Source organism: Camelina sativa, chromosome 3 (assembly GCF_000633955.1).
Source record: "Camelina sativa cultivar DH55 chromosome 3, Cs, whole genome shotgun sequence".
Classification (NCBI taxonomy): Eukaryota; Viridiplantae; Streptophyta; class Magnoliopsida; order Brassicales; family Brassicaceae; genus Camelina; species Camelina sativa.
This window is the reverse complement of record NC_025687.1, coordinates 2,143,353-2,159,827: the sequence shown is the minus strand read 5'-3', so window position 1 is coordinate 2,159,827 and position 16,475 is coordinate 2,143,353. Positions and strand designations below refer to the sequence as shown.

Here is a 16,475-nt window from a genome sequence, read left to right as displayed (position 1 = left end):
GAAGTTATAGCCTTATAGGGTATTCTGGACCTATCACCATCACTGCCGTTGGCGTACTAGAAGCGGTGTTTTCCACTGGAATCTCTATTTGTCACGGCCCCTACGGTTAGTATCTTCTTTCTTCGTCTCATTCTTGATAATGATTAGAAGAGAGAGTCTTTTAGTTTTGGAACCTGAGATTACTGAATGAAACAGCTCACAAAACCATGGTTGAAGCTGCCCTTTCACTTATATTAAGAATCCTCCTCCAGCTTCTATGAAGCTTGGAGAGTTACATTGCCCTTGGTGTTGTTTCTTCTTTTAAGGCCTTTCGTATGGTGTGAATGCTTTGCTCTAGTTCTAGCGGCAATTGTTATTATATCTTTAGCTCCATTGGATACATCATGATAAACATAATTGTTTAATCCCAAATTGTTATTTTGAATCCCATTTTATAAAGAATGATTCTGTAAGAATATATATCGTTATTGAAGATAATAAGATCTTTCCATTTAAATTGGTTTGAAAAATTCAAAACTTTGCAGACAAACGATGTACAGTTGTGAGTGATTATAGATGTCCTTTTATTTCATCTTAGTCCTCGATGCTCAGATGAAAGTACTCTTCAAGAACTCCTCTAGGCGTCCTACCAAATCCCTTGGCCACTTCTTCCATTTCTCTAAGCTTTGTCACTTCTTTTCTAACCTGATCCAATCTCTTCAACACAATCGTCATCAAGCTATTCACATCTGCACCTGATACTCGCCTCGACAGCTCTGACTTCTCCTTCTCAAGCTGCCTATACAGATCACCGAGACACTCTTTCTGAGCATGAAGTTTGCCTTCTGCAATTTGGTACTCAGATTCCTGAGCCTTTCTCAGCGCGTTTAGAACCTCATTGATTTCTTCCTCGATTTTGTGCATCTCCGCCTCATGATTGAATGGTATCGGCCCAATTGGAGTCACGTCCTGTAAACTTTCCAATGTAACATTGTCTTTGGCTTCTCCATTGGCAGAGATACCTACAACCAGAATAACCATAATATATGTTATAATGAATATTAAAGCAACTTCAACACATGTCAGAAAGTGTGATTAGGGAATTGTACCTGACCATATAGCTAATCTATTATCATTATTCCAGAGATCTTCCAAGCTCGTGCCACATTTAAGCTGAAAAGATTATGCTTTAGTTTCAGGAACATCTATTAAATACTACATTTTACAGAGTATACTGTACCTTGATGACTGTTGATTCGATACAATTTAATAATTCCTTAGCATTGTCTCTTTGTGAGCCTCGCAGGATACAAGTACCGAGATTCAGGATCTCCTCCACGTCGCCTTGATATTCTACACTCTGACATATACCTAGGAACTTGCTGACATGTGGAACCAAGTCCTTTTTGGCGTCACATCGCCTGCAGTAGTACTCAGCATCCAACCCGATGCTGCCCCTAATGGTTCCAGCCATGGAAGCTCGAAGAGCACACTTCACATGAGCAACATGTCCACATATATGACCCTCGGAAACCAAAGCTTCGCATTTGATATAGCTATAACCTCCATGCTCCAAAGTTATAAACTTGCAGCAAAGGATGCAACAGCAATCAGAGCAGAATTTAGGTTCACCGCAGCAAATATCGCAAGGCATAGTGGGTAAAGTTTCGGCTTCACTCTGTGGCATCAGGCTCCTACATTTTCCATTACCAGCCTTACAAACCGCAATATCACATCCAATATCAAGCATTGGATCTTCATCTGAACTATACACTGGCAACGAAACCTGCTTCTGAGGCATAATGCCTTATCAAACAGAGAAAACAGCTACTTATTCAGACTTCAGAATGATAAAACGTAATTGATACAGTTAAGAACTAACAGAAACATGCATGAGGCATAACTCAGGAAGCAAAAGGAAAAACATAGGAATCGTATAGATAGGAATAGAGTTGATTGAAGCTGACCATCTCTGCAGGGTATTGTCCAGCTGAAAGAAGCAAAGAACTTTGGAACATCAGCTCCAGGGAAGGTGTGGCGAATGTATCGTTCGAGTGAGCGCCTGCTCCTAAAAACCTTGTTTCTCGGCATTGTTTCAGTATCTAAACCAGGAAGATGCTTAGGAGGAAACAAGTATCTATCCTTGAAGTGGCCTTTACCGCTTACTCTCGGTCCAACCTTCCAATGCCAAGTATCTCCGGGATTAGGCCAATTCTCAGGAGCATACGGTAAACCTTCACCAGATTCCAACGGATCTACCGGTTTCAGAACAAGGCGAGGCGAGGCGCCTCGGTTACTTTGATCAATGTCCATGGATTCCATGACCTGCACTACAAAATCACAAAAAAAAAAAAAANTGACTCTTGATTTGGTGGACATTTTTCCAAACTGCAGCTTAGTCAGGTCCAATGAAGGTGAAGCTTGGAGGTGGCAACTTATGTCCAAGCATTTCTACCCGGAAGCTGTTTACGGTGATGAAGGAGACAAACCTCAAATGCGCTGGCGGAGAAGAACCACTTTCACTGAAATTGCCTCTTCTTATGCTGATGTCAATGAAACCAAATCTCAGAAAAACCACAGTGGCTTACCAAATCGAGGCATCTCCAATGGATCTGATGCTTCAAAGACTAAACCAATGCTCCAAAATAGTCGGGTGAGTACTATCCAAGCGTAGTTATTAATCCATAAAGCCTCCGCAAAAGCTTAGGCATTAGTTTAGACAAAGGACTGGTACTGGTATCCAATATTATATAACTGAAATCTTGTGTTCAGGATGGCGAGATGGTGGAAGAAGATGCGCTTGACATTGTATTTGGTGGTACAGAGCCAACAGAGAGCATTCCTGCGCCAGTTATTAGTTCGAAGGGTGCAGGAGGCAAAACGCAAACTCGCAAACAGAAAAGAGCTCAACGAAGACAGAGACTTAAAAACCGTGAAGCTTCCACCACAAATACTCCTCAGTACGAACTTGCATAGTAGAGAAGACAAAGAAAAACAGTTATGTCTCTTCTGCTTGATGTTTATCACAATGTAGTATTTGTTCTATTTAAGATCACCTTTAGCTAATCCATGGATCCAAGTTTTTACTTCCAAGTTGTCATTTTGTGAAGGATAATGATTCTGTAAAAGAATACATTTGATGATTATTGAAGTAATAAAAATGTTTTCACTGTACCGAACTATACAAATTGTAGGCTCATTAAGCGAAGCCCACTGTTAACCCTATATAAAGTAAATAAATATATTTTCTTTGAATTAGAGGGGGGGTTTCGAAACCCTGGCCGTAGTCGACGATATCGATCTCCCAACCAAGTTTGCTTATTATTATCTCTGAGGTAAATTGCTTTTAGATTTGAATGATGATGGAGCTTCAGCCTCCTCCAAACAAGGAGATAGCTTTGGCCCCAGTAATGGTCTTTTGGGACATAAAGAGGTTTCCGGTTCCTGATGGCTATGATGCTCGTCGGGTGGCTTCGTGTATCAAATGGAATTTGAGGAAGTTATAGCCTTATAGGGTATTCTGGACCTATCACCATCACTGCCGTTGGCGTACTAGAAGCGGTGTTTTCCACTGGAATCTCTATTTGTCACGGCCCCTACGGTTAGTATCTTCTTTCTTCGTCTCATTCTTGATAATGATTAGAAGAGAGAGTCTTTTAGTTTTGGAACCTGAGATTACTGAATGAAACAGCTCACAAAACCATGGTTGAAGCTGCCCTTTCACTTATATTAAGAATCCTCCTCCAGCTTCTATGAAGCTTGGAGAGTTACATTGCCCTTGGTGTTGTTTCTTCTTTTAAGGCCTTTCGTATGGTGTGAATGCTTTGCTCTAGTTCTAGCGGCAATTGTTATTATATCTTTAGCTCCATTGGATACATCATGATAAACATAATTGTTTAATCCCAAATTGTTATTTTGAATCCCATTTTATAAAGAATGATTCTGTAAGAATATATATCGTTATTGAAGATAATAAGATCTTTCCATTTAAATTGGTTTGAAAAATTCAAAACTTTGCAGACAAACGATGTACAGTTGTGAGTGATTATAGATGTCCTTTTATTTCATCTTAGTCCTCGATGCTCAGATGAAAGTACTCTTCAAGAACTCCTCTAGGCGTCCTACCAAATCCCTTGGCCACTTCTTCCATTTCTCTAAGCTTTGTCACTTCTTTTCTAACCTGATCCAATCTCTTCAACACAATCGTCATCAAGCTATTCACATCTGCACCTGATACTCGCCTCGACAGCTCTGACTTCTCCTTCTCAAGCTGCCTATACAGATCACCGAGACACTCTTTCTGAGCATGAAGTTTGCCTTCTGCAATTTGGTACTCAGATTCCTGAGCCTTTCTCAGCGCGTTTAGAACCTCATTGATTTCTTCCTCGATTTTGTGCATCTCCGCCTCATGATTGAATGGTATCGGCCCAATTGGAGTCACGTCCTGTAAACTTTCCAATGTAACATTGTCTTTGGCTTCTCCATTGGCAGAGATACCTACAACCAGAATAACCATAATATATGTTATAATGAATATTAAAGCAACTTCAACACATGTCAGAAAGTGTGATTAGGGAATTGTACCTGACCATATAGCTAATCTATTATCATTATTCCAGAGATCTTCCAAGCTCGTGCCACATTTAAGCTGAAAAGATTATGCTTTAGTTTCAGGAACATCTATTAAATACTACATTTTACAGAGTATACTGTACCTTGATGACTGTTGATTCGATACAATTTAATAATTCCTTAGCATTGTCTCTTTGTGAGCCTCGCAGGATACAAGTACCGAGATTCAGGATCTCCTCCACGTCGCCTTGATATTCTACACTCTGACATATACCTAGGAACTTGCTGACATGTGGAACCAAGTCCTTTTTGGCGTCACATCGCCTGCAGTAGTACTCAGCATCCAACCCGATGCTGCCCCTAATGGTTCCAGCCATGGAAGCTCGAAGAGCACACTTCACATGAGCAACATGTCCACATATATGACCCTCGGAAACCAAAGCTTCGCATTTGATATAGCTATAACCTCCATGCTCCAAAGTTATAAACTTGCAGCAAAGGATGCAACAGCAATCAGAGCAGAATTTAGGTTCACCGCAGCAAATATCGCAAGGCATAGTGGGTAAAGTTTCGGCTTCACTCTGTGGCATCAGGCTCCTACATTTTCCATTACCAGCCTTACAAACCGCAATATCACATCCAATATCAAGCATTGGATCTTCATCTGAACTATACACTGGCAACGAAACCTGCTTCTGAGGCATAATGCCTTATCAAACAGAGAAAACAGCTACTTATTCAGACTTCAGAATGATAAAACGTAATTGATACAGTTAAGAACTAACAGAAACATGCATGAGGCATAACTCAGGAAGCAAAAGGAAAAACATAGGAATCGTATAGATAGGAATAGAGTTGATTGAAGCTGACCATCTCTGCAGGGTATTGTCCAGCTGAAAGAAGCAAAGAACTTTGGAACATCAGCTCCAGGGAAGGTGTGGCGAATGTATCGTTCGAGTGAGCGCCTGCTCCTAAAAACCTTGTTTCTCGGCATTGTTTCAGTATCTAAACCAGGAAGATGCTTAGGAGGAAACAAGTATCTATCCTTGAAGTGGCCTTTACCGCTTACTCTCGGTCCAACCTTCCAATGCCAAGTATCTCCGGGATTAGGCCAATTCTCAGGAGCATACGGTAAACCTTCACCAGATTCCAACGGATCTACCGGTTTCAGAACAAGGCGAGGCGAGGCGCCTCGGTTACTTTGATCAATGTCCATGGATTCCATGACCTGCACTACAAAATCACAAAAAAAAAAAAAAACAAATTGGAAGAGCATCAAAACACAAAGAAGAGTGTTAAAACGAAACATCATGATAAGGGATTAAGGGACATTAACCACATATGTATATTCCAATATGGCATTTCAATGCAGCTAATGAAACCATTGATATAGCTCAGCTCCCATACTAAACAAGATAACTACAGATTTTGTTGCTATACCCCAAGAACAGTGTTACGAAAAACAGATCCAAATCGAAACGCATGCGTAAATTAATTCGATCAAAAGGCGAGTTTCGAAAGCAAGAAATTGCAAAATCAGTCACGCGGAATCCATTATCAAAACCCGAGGAGGAACTGATCCAAAGAGAGAGAGAGAGAGAGAGAGAGAGAACAACTTACAAATCTCCAGAGACTTCGACACCGATTAGTTTGAGAAGATCACGACGACGACGATTAATTCAATATCTTGCCCATCGAATTTTGCTATACGACAATGGTTGAATGAAGCTAAAGGCCGTCACACTCCAAGGAGCGTTCTTGGGAAGGAAGAAGGACAAAGAAAATGAACTCGACCTCGGATGATGCCAAGAAGAATTTAAGGGTTTGAGCCAACAATAACCAGAGATACCCAAATTTCACATTCCAATAATTGGGCCTTCTTGGGCCTGATTTTAAAAGGCCTGGGTTGGGTCTTTATTTTTTTTCCTCATGTGATTATTATTAGCTAACGGAAAAGCGTTGACTTGATTGCTGCTTTCCTAATTTTTGCATCTCTCTTTAGTTTTTGTTCCAAGTATTAATTTAGTCACGGTCTTCATCTAAGAAAAGTAAAAATAACTTTGACTAGAGAATTAAACCCGATCAGTTAATTTAGTCGGACCCTAACGAGATTGGTTCACAGGGGTTGGGAGGGTCCATCAAAAAGTTGTTATATTGCAATCAGGGAGTATTTAGAGAGAGTTTGAAAACGATAGTGATGAATGTGACTGTGTCTGTATGACAAAGATCTACAATGGAGTTTTATGTGAGTCTGATGTTCACACTTGACAACTTTCACAAGTTCGAGAACATCATGTGATTTGAATCTTGATATCATTGTTTCCCATTAATGGAGCTTTTGTCGACAAGTTTTTACATGTCCCTACAATAGCAACAACACTGCGTGAGTGTGACAGAGAGATAGATAGATAGATAGATATACCCCAAGAAAACAACCACCCATTTGCGTTTTTTGAGATTCCTTCTTGTGATAATTCCAATTTCACTATATGATGATTTCAAAATAATACAAAAATAGAAATTGATCTCAATGTACCATCCAAAGATAATGACAACTTGTGGGGCTAAAAGTTTCTGTACAATCATATCTGACATATCTTCATACCATCTTTTTATTTATACACACACCAAACAATGATTAGGCCATAAAGACCTTTCGTATTACAAGCATTTATAACTTACCATATTATGATCACCCGATTCATCTACTATATATAGATCAATATTTGTATAAATCATTAATTCATGGGCAATGTTTTATGATAGGTCACTTATCAGTTATCAGTCACCACATTTGGCAGGTTCTCGTCGACAGAGATTGATCAAATCTAAAAAGTATTATTATTGTTGATGAAAGAAAGTTGGCATCTGCCTGGCAAGAAGCTGCTACCCAAACCTTCAGGATCTTCTCTTGGTTTGGTTTCGTTCTCTCTCTCCCTCTTAACTCTGATTGTCGTTTATTTATTGTATTGGTTCTAGTATCGGGCTTGTTCATCCCGGAGGTCGTTGTCGTTTTAATAGGCACCCTTATATCTAAACTATGTATTTCTATATGATGTTATAAAACTATAAATTTTAAGGAAAAAAGAAAGAAAGTTGGCATTCAATATTATGGGATTCTTAAGGAACTAGCATGTGATAATAAATTGTTGACGACAACAAAATTGCCAAAAACAAAAACAAATAAACTTTATCCACTCTTCATTACGAGAGATTGATTTTTTTACAAATTATCACGGATATATATTGAGAAAAATATAATGTGAAATTTTGTTTTAAATTTATAAATTAAGAAAACATTGGGTAGTGATGGCAAAACAAACAGTGGGTAGATTTTGTAACCTTGAATATATTTAATGCAAAAGAGTCTATTCGGACTACTCGATCATAAATTTTGGTATAGCTAGTGATCTGTTTAGACATAAACTTACCGATTAATTCTTTTTTTAAAGAGAGAATGATAATTCGGTGAATTAATTAATTGGTGGCTAAAGAAAACATAATTAACGATCCAAAAGATAAATATGGAAAAAGGGAAAAAGAACAAAGATTAGTTAAGATGAGAAATGAGAAGTGAAGTGAGTCAGTGAATTTGCACAAACATCGATCTCTCTCGTCATGAGATGTCTACTTTAGGTTAGTCCAAACATTGCCTCCTCGTGATCCTTGCTGTATATATCTGCAAGGACAATAATTTGTCTTCCATGGTAATTTTGATTTAGGGCTTATATAACCTCTTGAGTTCTTAAATAAAATGAATTATTTGCTTAAAATAATTTTTTTTTATCTCACCTCAGATTTTTGCCATTGTGAAAATTATAAAGATAAACAGTACACTGTTTTAGATTGTACTACTACTGATTATATATAGATCATGGAAAACATATAAATATCTTAAAATCTTATTTCCTTTAATCAAATTTAAGCCAAAAGACAAAAACTTTACGCGTAGGCGCTTTTTCATGTTTTTACGTACCACCGAGCTTCGCTTTGTTGAGTTGTTTACGTATACTATAAGACAAAAAAAGGGTATAATTCTTAATTTTTTTTTAATTAATGGACATTTAAATGTTCAATTCTATTATTTAATCTATTAATCAGAAGAAAAAAAATCTCTACTTTTAATACCGACATAATTTGGAATTTCAATCATTTAATATGCTAAAATTTAGTACTACTATAAGTGGCAGCCGGCAAGTGCTATCCATCGACAAACAACCCTCAAACGAAGAAACAAAAAAACGTTAAGTTAAGATTAATGTTAATAATAATACATGTTGTATTTCATCCAAACAAAATACGTAAGAATAATAAAGAGTGAAAATCAAAGATTTACAGCAAAGCACGATGCATGATGTAAATATATAATACATTATATTTATATACGTACATGGTGTGATGGTGGTACATAATATAAGCATGTGTACATATAAATACATGAATAATACTGTACAATATCACTATCAAACAAATCAAGACACCTAGCTAATCCACTTGCTCAATACATATTCTCTCACTCTCTTTCTCTCTAAACACAAAAAGAAAAAGCAATGCCAAGAGTCATGTGGAAAAACTTCCATCTTTGCTTCCCATCAAATCTCACCAAGCCTCCATCGTCCGAAGCCACCTCCGACGATCCCAACCGTCCATCCCTTCCTCTCATCAACAACTTCAACCTCCTCTATGATGACTCCTCCGCTGCCGGACGCCGCCTATCTAAGCCTCTCATCGACGACGTTGTACCCTCTTCAACGTTCACGGCCTCCACCCCCACCGCGGCTAACTCTTCTTCCTCCTCCGCCTCATACGATGACTCTGATAACTACGGTTTTGCCCCTGACGACGGCTCTCCCCCTCCTGACTTAACCGCCGTTTTAGCCTCCCGTCGCTTCTTCTTCTCTTCTCCTGGTCGCTCCAACTCAATCACTGACTCGCCGGATCTCCGCTGCCGCGATAACTACGATACTGCCACTAGCACCAATAGGCTTCTCACCGGAGGAACGGCCGTGAAAGAATACGTGCAATCCCCTGATCCTTACAACGACTTCAGGAGATCAATGCAGGAGATGCTCGACGCCGTCACAAACGCCGGAGATCTTCGCCGTTACGAGTTCTTGCACGAGCTGTTGCTCAGTTACCTCTCTTTGAATGCCGCCGATACACACAAGTTCATTATCAGAGCTTTCGCCGACATTCTCGTCTCTCTCTTATCAGACGGCCACCGGATTAGCTGACGTGTGCAACTCATGTTATTTTATTTTTATAACGCTTTAGGACAAATCAAACAATAAAAAGTAAAATGTAATTATTGTGTAATGATACGAGAAAATCGAGAGAGGCGTGGGATTTTGTCTCGATCGCATGCTGTGTTAATTAGATTGCTTTTAATCTCTTTTTGTTGTTACGGTTTCTAAATAGATGAAACTTGTTAATTCTGTGACTGTGAAATTATAGTGTCAATTAGCTTTTCTTTTTTTTTTAATATATTTTTCCTAATATTGCATCTATTTTAATTATTAAGCGACGGGATCTCATTTCATTATAAACTTCAACGTGTAAAATGTATTTTTGCTGATTATACCAACAAAGGATGAAATATTACCTAATTTGGTACGTGTGATGTATGATTGTATTAATTAAAAGTTTTGTCTTTTGAAGAAACTAAAAAACTACCAAGGAATTGAAAAAACGTTCGGTTTAGTGCCGCGACAAATAATGAAAGCTAAGTCGGTACTGACAAAATTGGTACTATTTCTTCTTCTTCTTCTATTTTTTCGTAACGTATCAAAATTATGTTTGACATAAATTGAAGATTGACTTTTTCTGCTTTTCTTGCTGTTCTCACGTTACATCCACATCAAAAAAACAAAATATAGTATCTAAAAGTTGTATATGATGATAATTTTTACATCTATATATAATATATTAAAAAAAAAAATCGGATATTTTTAGTCCCGGATACGAATACCATCATAATTTCTTTTGTCGTTGGGTTTCATGCTAATATCATGGCCAAAGACGCAATTTCTTTTGTACGATGGGTTTCATACCAATAACCAATCATCATGATATAGTTATCCAAAACGCATGAAGCGCGCATCATGATATATATTGCCAATTTAGGGATTGGGTGAATATATTAACCATAGGTATTCAATTTCAGCAAATATTGAGATCTGTTGCTCGGTGATTCTTTCAATGAGATTTTTTTTTTACACACATAACACAAGGTGAGACAAAAACAAAATAGGAGAATCCTAAGAGACGGATGTTGGCTGAAACTATAAATATAGGTCCATCCGTCCATGCATACTCAACCAATATTATAACAAAACTAGCTAGTAGTAAATTGTTCATTACGAGAAATAATTCAATATTGATCAAACCAAATTTACACAAAGTGATTAAGTCTATAAAATATTTATATTTACTTTCTTATAGCTTATAAATCATTCCAAAAACATAGAAAAATCTCCCCAAAGACTCTCAATTGAGATTTTTGCTAGACCTAATACTGACAATTGTTGTTTCATCATTATAAGCATGTTTTACAAGAAATCAATTCCACAGTCGATGAACGTACGTGGTTATTTTAATTTGGTTTTCGATTTGGATTATTAGTTTCATATCGAAAACTTCTTACGGAATCAAATATGGTTGTTAATAGGAAAAAGTTCTGGACATTTTCCGTTGGTTCGTTAGATTTGTCTCAAACATATATATGTAATATTTGGAAGACTTTAAGAAGCACTAATTGTAACATCATACATATTTCAAGTAAGGGCACAGGAGTGTAATTAGTGCCTGCTTTTCTGCCGCTTGTCTCCAATTGTCTCTAGTCAATAAGTCCAGAAATAAAGTTGAGTCACGTTTTACTTTGATATATATATTGGCTGTGTATGTTAAGGCGATTCGTCTAATTCCATTATATAATTCAGTTATGTCGACTTGAAAGTATTTAATAATGTTTAGACTCATAAAAACGACAAGTAGCTGGAATAGCTCAGTTGGTTAGAGCGTGTGGCTGTTAACCACAAGGTCGGAGGTTCGACCCCTCCTTCTAGCGCGTTTTCAATTTTTATTTATTTTTAATCATCTTTCACTTAAAGGGTAATTTCGTCATTAACCTAAAACAACAGGAGCCATCCATCATCTTTCATCATCTCTCTCCAAACTGAACTTTGGAACTGGAAGCACTTCCGTCGCCGATAAAGTAAACTCTAAAAGCCTTGTCGTTGTTATGGGTTTCCTTGTGGCCGCTATGAATTTTTCCCCTACCTTGATGCATCAACAAGTCAAATCGAAGCAGCATCAATGTCAAAGTAACATCATCTTCTTCTTCTTCTTCTTCTTAATTCTCTCTTATTTTTTTAAAAAAATCTCTGTTTCTATGGTCTTTTAGTTTCGAATTGTTGAGGCAAACATGTCTTTTAATCGAATCAAAATTGATTTCAAGATTTCTAAGAGTCTACAAGTTTTGTTTTTGAACAGATGAAAAGCTTCAGGGGAGATGTCATAGCCAATCATCATCTTTGTTTGATCGTCGTGGTTTCTTGAACTGTGTTGGTGTTTCTTCGCTCGTAGCCACACTTGAGTTTTCTAGATTACAAGCTCAGGCCGCCGCGGAGGATAAAGTAGAAGAAGGAGAAGGAGTTGTTGTTAGTGCTTTCAAGACTTTGTTTGATCCTAACGAAAAAACAAAGTCTGGCAAAGAGTTACCAAAAGCTTACTTGAAATCTGCAAGAGAGGTTGTGAAGACGATGAGAGAGTCATTGAAAGAGAACCCTAAAGACAATGCTAAGTTCAGAAGAAGCGCTGATGCAGCTAAAGAATCCATTCGCGATTATTTGAGCAATTGGAGAGGACAAAACTCTGTTTCTGGAGAAGTAACTAATGTTCTTATTATTTATTTTTTTTTGTCTCTTTTCTCCCATCTTTTTTGATGAATTTGTATAGTAATTGATTAATCCAATTTGATGTGTTTCAGGAATCATATGCGGAGCTGGAGAATGTAATCCGAGCTTTGGCTAAGTTTTACTCAAAGGCAGGTCCTTCTGCACCACTTCCTGATGAGGTTAAGACTGAGATTTTGGAAGATCTTAATAAGGCTGAAGAGTTTTTGTAACAGTCGCATCCTTTTTGATAGTTTTGCTGTAATGTTTCATTGTTTGTTATTAAATTGAAAGCAAAAGAAGAAGATCTATGAGATATAAAGAGCTCTGATATCTTTAAACTAAAATGACCCAAATTTTTACATAATTGGAACGTTATAGAATACAATGTTGTGAATAATAAATACAAGTAACGACAACAACCACAGGACTCTTTCCACACTAATCCAAGCTAAATTATGAGAGATCACTCAGCATTTAAGATATTGAGATTCCACCGTTTAACACAAGCTTATCCTTATTATATAGCATCCACTTGCCGAGCTCAAAGGGAAAGGATATATCTTCATCACAGACCTCCTATGAAACTGAATCCTGATGGATGTAGTACGATGGACCTTCAAAGTTATGACCATCTATATGTCCGAACAAATCCAGGGAGATATTATACCTCCTCCAGGAGAACAGCTCAGATTCATCTTCAGTAAACAATTTTTCTCAGCAACGGTCTTCTCTTCTCACAAAAGAAACCCATCCGCAAATGCATTGTCCTTTCGATTCAGCCAACTCGGCACAAGGTCCAACTATGTTATTGTCTTTACATGAAGGAACTCCATCTAAATTCGAAGAGTTTTGTTCGCTTTTGGCTTCTTGAGAGATTGAGCTCAAATCTGATGATACTCTACCAGAAATAGATGAAGAGAGATTGCTTTCAACCTGAAATTTGGCTGATTCTTGTCGGATTTCCTGAGAATGTAAACCAGCATCAGCTTGGACATTCACATCCGTAAGGCGGTCTTCACATGATGATCCTGTATCTTCACATATATGACCGGATACGGGCTTAGTGCCAGACTTAAGTATGATCTGACCAGGAGAAGAGCGAATGCCACATTCTTCACCAGATAAGCTTTTCCTCAACTCATCCTCTGGCTTGGGAATTGTGTCCATGGCTGTTTCAACTGATATGGGAATGTTCGCTTCACCCGAAGAAAGAATATTCTTGTAGCACTTTGAAGCATCAGCGATCAATTCATCACCCTCAACGGAGGATGGACCAGAGGCAAATTCTGATTTCTTTTCTGTCTCTATCTCTGATTTCCTGGTATCACCTGTAGCTGCAGCGACTGTAACGTTTTTTTCATGGAGCAGCGGTTTCTGTAACATGTCTATTCCAGGGAATACCAGTGCGTTCAGGTACCTCATCTCTTTTCTAACTGAGTCATCAAGAGGACTGAATCCAAAGTTACCAGTCCATGCATGCAAGAAGTCTGGAATGGCAGGAATAACCATTTTCTCAACCTTGAGAGAACGCATAGCCTTTAAAACAAGACAAACAAAAGTTAAAAATTTCAAAAAGCACCTTTAAGCATCTGGTCCCCACCAACAATGATATGTTGATATATAGTTCAACGAGCTTACCAATTCAATTGCATCAAAAAGGCGACGACACATCCCTTGACGCCTATATATATGCCTGGTTCCAATAAATGGCATCTCCGCTAATTGCATACCATGAAACCTAACATGGAAAGAAAACACTCAAGTACTTAAAATGTATGATCATGTGCAATCACTTGCATCTAAATGTTTTTCTAAATCATAGCTAGTTTAAAGCCTCCTCGTCCTATCAGCAACCAATTTGAAAAGGCAGAAGACAGACAATTAGAGAACCAAAGAACTCAAGAGTAATAGCAAAGAGGGTGATAAATAAAAATTCAATACAAATAAACAACTTTCAGTTGTTCAAGGACTAAGGGGGGAAGGAAAGTGCAAGAGTTACAAAAGTATCCCACTAGTGACAATTGGTTTACAATGAGTTTCTGACAAAGCTAGATAAGAAGCCACTCTTCTTGAAAAATGTTGACTAAGATGATGGAAGATACCTGAGAGATGCCGCTGATATAATTTCGTCTCCTCTCTCTAGGATAGCGGTGAAGAAGCCAGAATAATTTATACGGTTGAAATTGGATCTGCATACAGAAGGCCGTCAACATATAGAACCAAGTATAAGCAGTAGGGAGCAACCCAATTTATAGGCGGTTAAAGTTCCATGCAAGTGCATCTAATAAAAAAGTTGCAAACAATCGTACAACAAAGACCAAACTAATAGTAACAATAACGTATCAAACTTGATAAGACACAAACACCAACTTTACTTCAGTACATCTACAACGACACATTGACAAGTTTACATTGATTACAGCTGACATGTTGTTCTCTGACTCTCAACTCATACTAGATACCAAATTCAATTCACTTTCAGGATAATCAGTTATCCTCTTCCATGCTTGTATAAACTCCATATCAAATGGAGTTGAAGAGATTATACTATTTTTAGCATGGATATAAAAGGAAACTAAAACACAACTTACCCACAATTATAAAGAACATTGCGAATCAGATTTACCCCACTCCGTCTGTCAATTATGGGCAAAAAGCATTCATCCATGATAGCCAGCCCAACAGCTAGCTTTGAATTATGTTCGATCCTTTGTGCCGACAATTGAGAGTTTGTATTTGAATCAGTTTCCACCCTATGTATAAGAGACCATGAGTAGCCGCCTTCTATTTCATTTTTGACACCAAGATACTTCTGTAACTTTTCGAAGAGCTGTAAAAGATGATGAAAGTACTGTTAAGATATGGCTATACGAAGAGAAAAGGGACCGATGGAGATTGTTGAGCAAATAGATTAAAAAGGCTCTAACAATCGTATAAATACAGAAATTGTAAATTCTCACTCGAGAAACAGATTATATAAAAAGGAACACCAATAGAATCAGCTTTTACTGATGCTATTACACATACAAGAGTTTTGTACGATGCACAAGCAATATAACAAAACGTGAAAATGAGGTTTAAGAAGAATAACATGATACTTTATTGAGTATCGCACATGAGGCTAATAAGTCATAACCTTTTCCTATGACATTGAAATGTCCATAATCATCCTCTACTCTAAGAAGAAAACGGACCCAAAAAGTAAGTGAACAAATTACTGAGGAAAGTAGAGAAGTCAATACCTCTAAGCAATTAGGCCCACAAAACGAAGAAGCTGAACCAAAAGACTGAACCCTGTTGGCTTCCACCTGACTCATGCACGATTGGTGATCTACAAAAGGGGTAATAAAAATTTAAGTGAGATCATCATTCTTACCAATATAAGTTCATCTCAAGTTAAATCAACCTAAAAAAAAAAGAAATATCTCACATTTTCTCTCACACATGCTGCAGGAAAGTAATGAAAAAAGATTCCCGTCCTCGCCACCAGAATCCACAGCTTTACCACAAAATTTGCATGTGCAATTTGGACAATGCCAATCACCCGGAGGAAGCACCTAAATTTCAAAGCATGATACAAGTACGTGAATATAAACAAGAAAAAATGAGAACAGATAAGAAAGTTGATTTCGAAACCAAATAACAGAAAGAAAATTTAAAAAGGTCAAAACAGGTAAGAATTTGCTTAATTCATACCTGCATACTTAGGCAGCTTTGATGGTATGTTGATGGACAACTATCACAGCAAATCAGATCTCCACCATCTCCACAGATACCACACGCATCATCATTTGGATCATCCCCGTCAGTGTCCACTTGATGGAGACCAAGATTCGTAGCATCTTTTTGCATATTCCACGCCCTGAGTTGGCATTGAAGAAGAGAAGTGCCAGACTCCAGATAAATATTTTGGAAAGGCTGACATAACTTGCTCCCGGCATGAATCTCAAAGCTGGAAACTGTGAGGATTTTACTGCAGCAAACACAATGAATCCCCTCTCTTGTTATCCATCCCTCCAGCATCACCTT

General features: G+C 37.8%; 5 protein-coding genes, 1 non-coding gene and 1 pseudogene across 7 annotated transcripts; 4 read left to right on the top strand and 3 right to left on the bottom strand.

Annotated features, from left to right (window-relative positions):
* Positions 442-2,324, bottom strand: LOC104763266 (protein OBERON 1-like). Its single transcript, XM_010486667.2, has 4 exons — positions 1,947-2,324; positions 1,220-1,785; positions 1,089-1,152; positions 442-1,001 (listed from the first exon to the last, which is right to left on the bottom strand). The coding sequence occupies exons 1-4, from the start codon at positions 2,299-2,301 to the stop codon at positions 574-576; spliced, it is 1,413 nt and encodes a 470-aa protein (XP_010484969.1). The 5' UTR covers positions 2,302-2,324; the 3' UTR covers positions 442-573.
* On the top strand, positions 2,354-3,153 carry LOC104778567. The gene is made up of 2 exons (XM_010503020.2): positions 2,354-2,632; positions 2,752-3,153. The coding sequence occupies exons 1-2, from the start codon at positions 2,417-2,419 to the stop codon at positions 2,953-2,955; spliced, it is 420 nt and encodes a 139-aa protein (XP_010501322.2). The 5' UTR covers positions 2,354-2,416; the 3' UTR covers positions 2,956-3,153.
* On the bottom strand, positions 3,917-6,352 carry LOC104763258 (protein OBERON 1-like). 2 transcript variants are annotated; one of them, XM_010486659.1, is made up of 5 exons: positions 6,172-6,352; positions 5,422-5,784; positions 4,695-5,260; positions 4,564-4,627; positions 3,917-4,476 (listed from the first exon to the last, which is right to left on the bottom strand). In XM_010486659.1, exons 2-5 carry the CDS (start codon positions 5,774-5,776, stop codon positions 4,049-4,051), a joined length of 1,413 nt encoding a protein of 470 aa, XP_010484961.1. In that variant the 5' UTR covers positions 5,777-5,784; positions 6,172-6,352; the 3' UTR covers positions 3,917-4,048. The 2 variants fall into 2 exon arrangements, with proteins under 2 accessions (XP_010484961.1, XP_019098842.1); XM_019243297.1 differs by having other exon boundaries at positions 5,422-5,779.
* On the top strand, positions 9,025-9,996 carry LOC104763248 (transcription repressor OFP12). The gene has a single exon (XM_010486650.2). It carries the CDS (start codon positions 9,102-9,104, stop codon positions 9,783-9,785), a length of 684 nt encoding a protein of 227 aa, XP_010484952.1. The 5' UTR covers positions 9,025-9,101; the 3' UTR covers positions 9,786-9,996.
* Positions 11,544-11,617, top strand: TRNAN-GUU. Its single transcript has one exon. It is a non-coding gene; the product is annotated as a tRNA-Asn (tRNA).
* LOC104763234 (photosystem II D1 precursor processing protein PSB27-H2, chloroplastic) lies at positions 11,680-12,832 on the top strand. Its single transcript, XM_010486639.2, has 3 exons — positions 11,680-11,873; positions 12,043-12,437; positions 12,539-12,832. Exons 1-3 carry the CDS (start codon positions 11,792-11,794, stop codon positions 12,674-12,676), a joined length of 615 nt encoding a protein of 204 aa, XP_010484941.1. The 5' UTR covers positions 11,680-11,791; the 3' UTR covers positions 12,677-12,832.
* Positions 12,760-16,475, bottom strand: part of LOC104763242 — a 6,335-nt pseudogene continuing 2,619 nt past the window's right edge.

Excerpts from the sequence above, each read along its gene's own strand:
- LOC104763248 (XM_010486650.2), top strand. The coding sequence starts at position 9,102 with ATGCCAAGAGTCATGTGGAAAAACTTCCATCTTTGCTTCCCATCAAAT.
- LOC104763258 (XM_010486659.1), bottom strand. The coding sequence starts at position 5,776 with ATGGAATCCATGGACATTGATCAAAGTAACCGAGGCGCCTCGCCTCGC. Across the intron at positions 5,261-5,421 it reads GACAATACCCTGCAGAGATG|GCATTATGCCTCAGAAGCAG; the intron begins GTCAGCTTCAAT and ends CTGTTTGATAAG. Across the intron at positions 4,628-4,694 it reads TCGAATCAACAGTCATCAAG|CTTAAATGTGGCACGAGCTT; the intron begins GTACAGTATACT and ends TAATCTTTTCAG.
- LOC104763266 (XM_010486667.2), bottom strand. The coding sequence starts at position 2,301 with ATGGAATCCATGGACATTGATCAAAGTAACCGAGGCGCCTCGCCTCGC. Across the intron at positions 1,153-1,219 it reads TCGAATCAACAGTCATCAAG|CTTAAATGTGGCACGAGCTT; the intron begins GTACAGTATACT and ends TAATCTTTTCAG. Across the intron at positions 1,002-1,088 it reads TAGATTAGCTATATGGTCAG|GTATCTCTGCCAATGGAGAA; the intron begins GTACAATTCCCT and ends TTCTGGTTGTAG.
- LOC104778567 (XM_010503020.2), top strand. The coding sequence starts at position 2,417 with ATGTCCAAGCATTTCTACCCGGAAGCTGTTTACGGTGATGAAGGAGAC. Across the intron at positions 2,633-2,751 it reads CAATGCTCCAAAATAGTCGG|GATGGCGAGATGGTGGAAGA; the intron begins GTGAGTACTATC and ends TCTTGTGTTCAG.
- LOC104763234 (XM_010486639.2), top strand. The coding sequence starts at position 11,792 with ATGGGTTTCCTTGTGGCCGCTATGAATTTTTCCCCTACCTTGATGCAT. Across the intron at positions 11,874-12,042 it reads GAAGCAGCATCAATGTCAAA|ATGAAAAGCTTCAGGGGAGA; the intron begins GTAACATCATCT and ends GTTTTTGAACAG. Across the intron at positions 12,438-12,538 it reads AAAACTCTGTTTCTGGAGAA|GAATCATATGCGGAGCTGGA; the intron begins GTAACTAATGTT and ends GATGTGTTTCAG.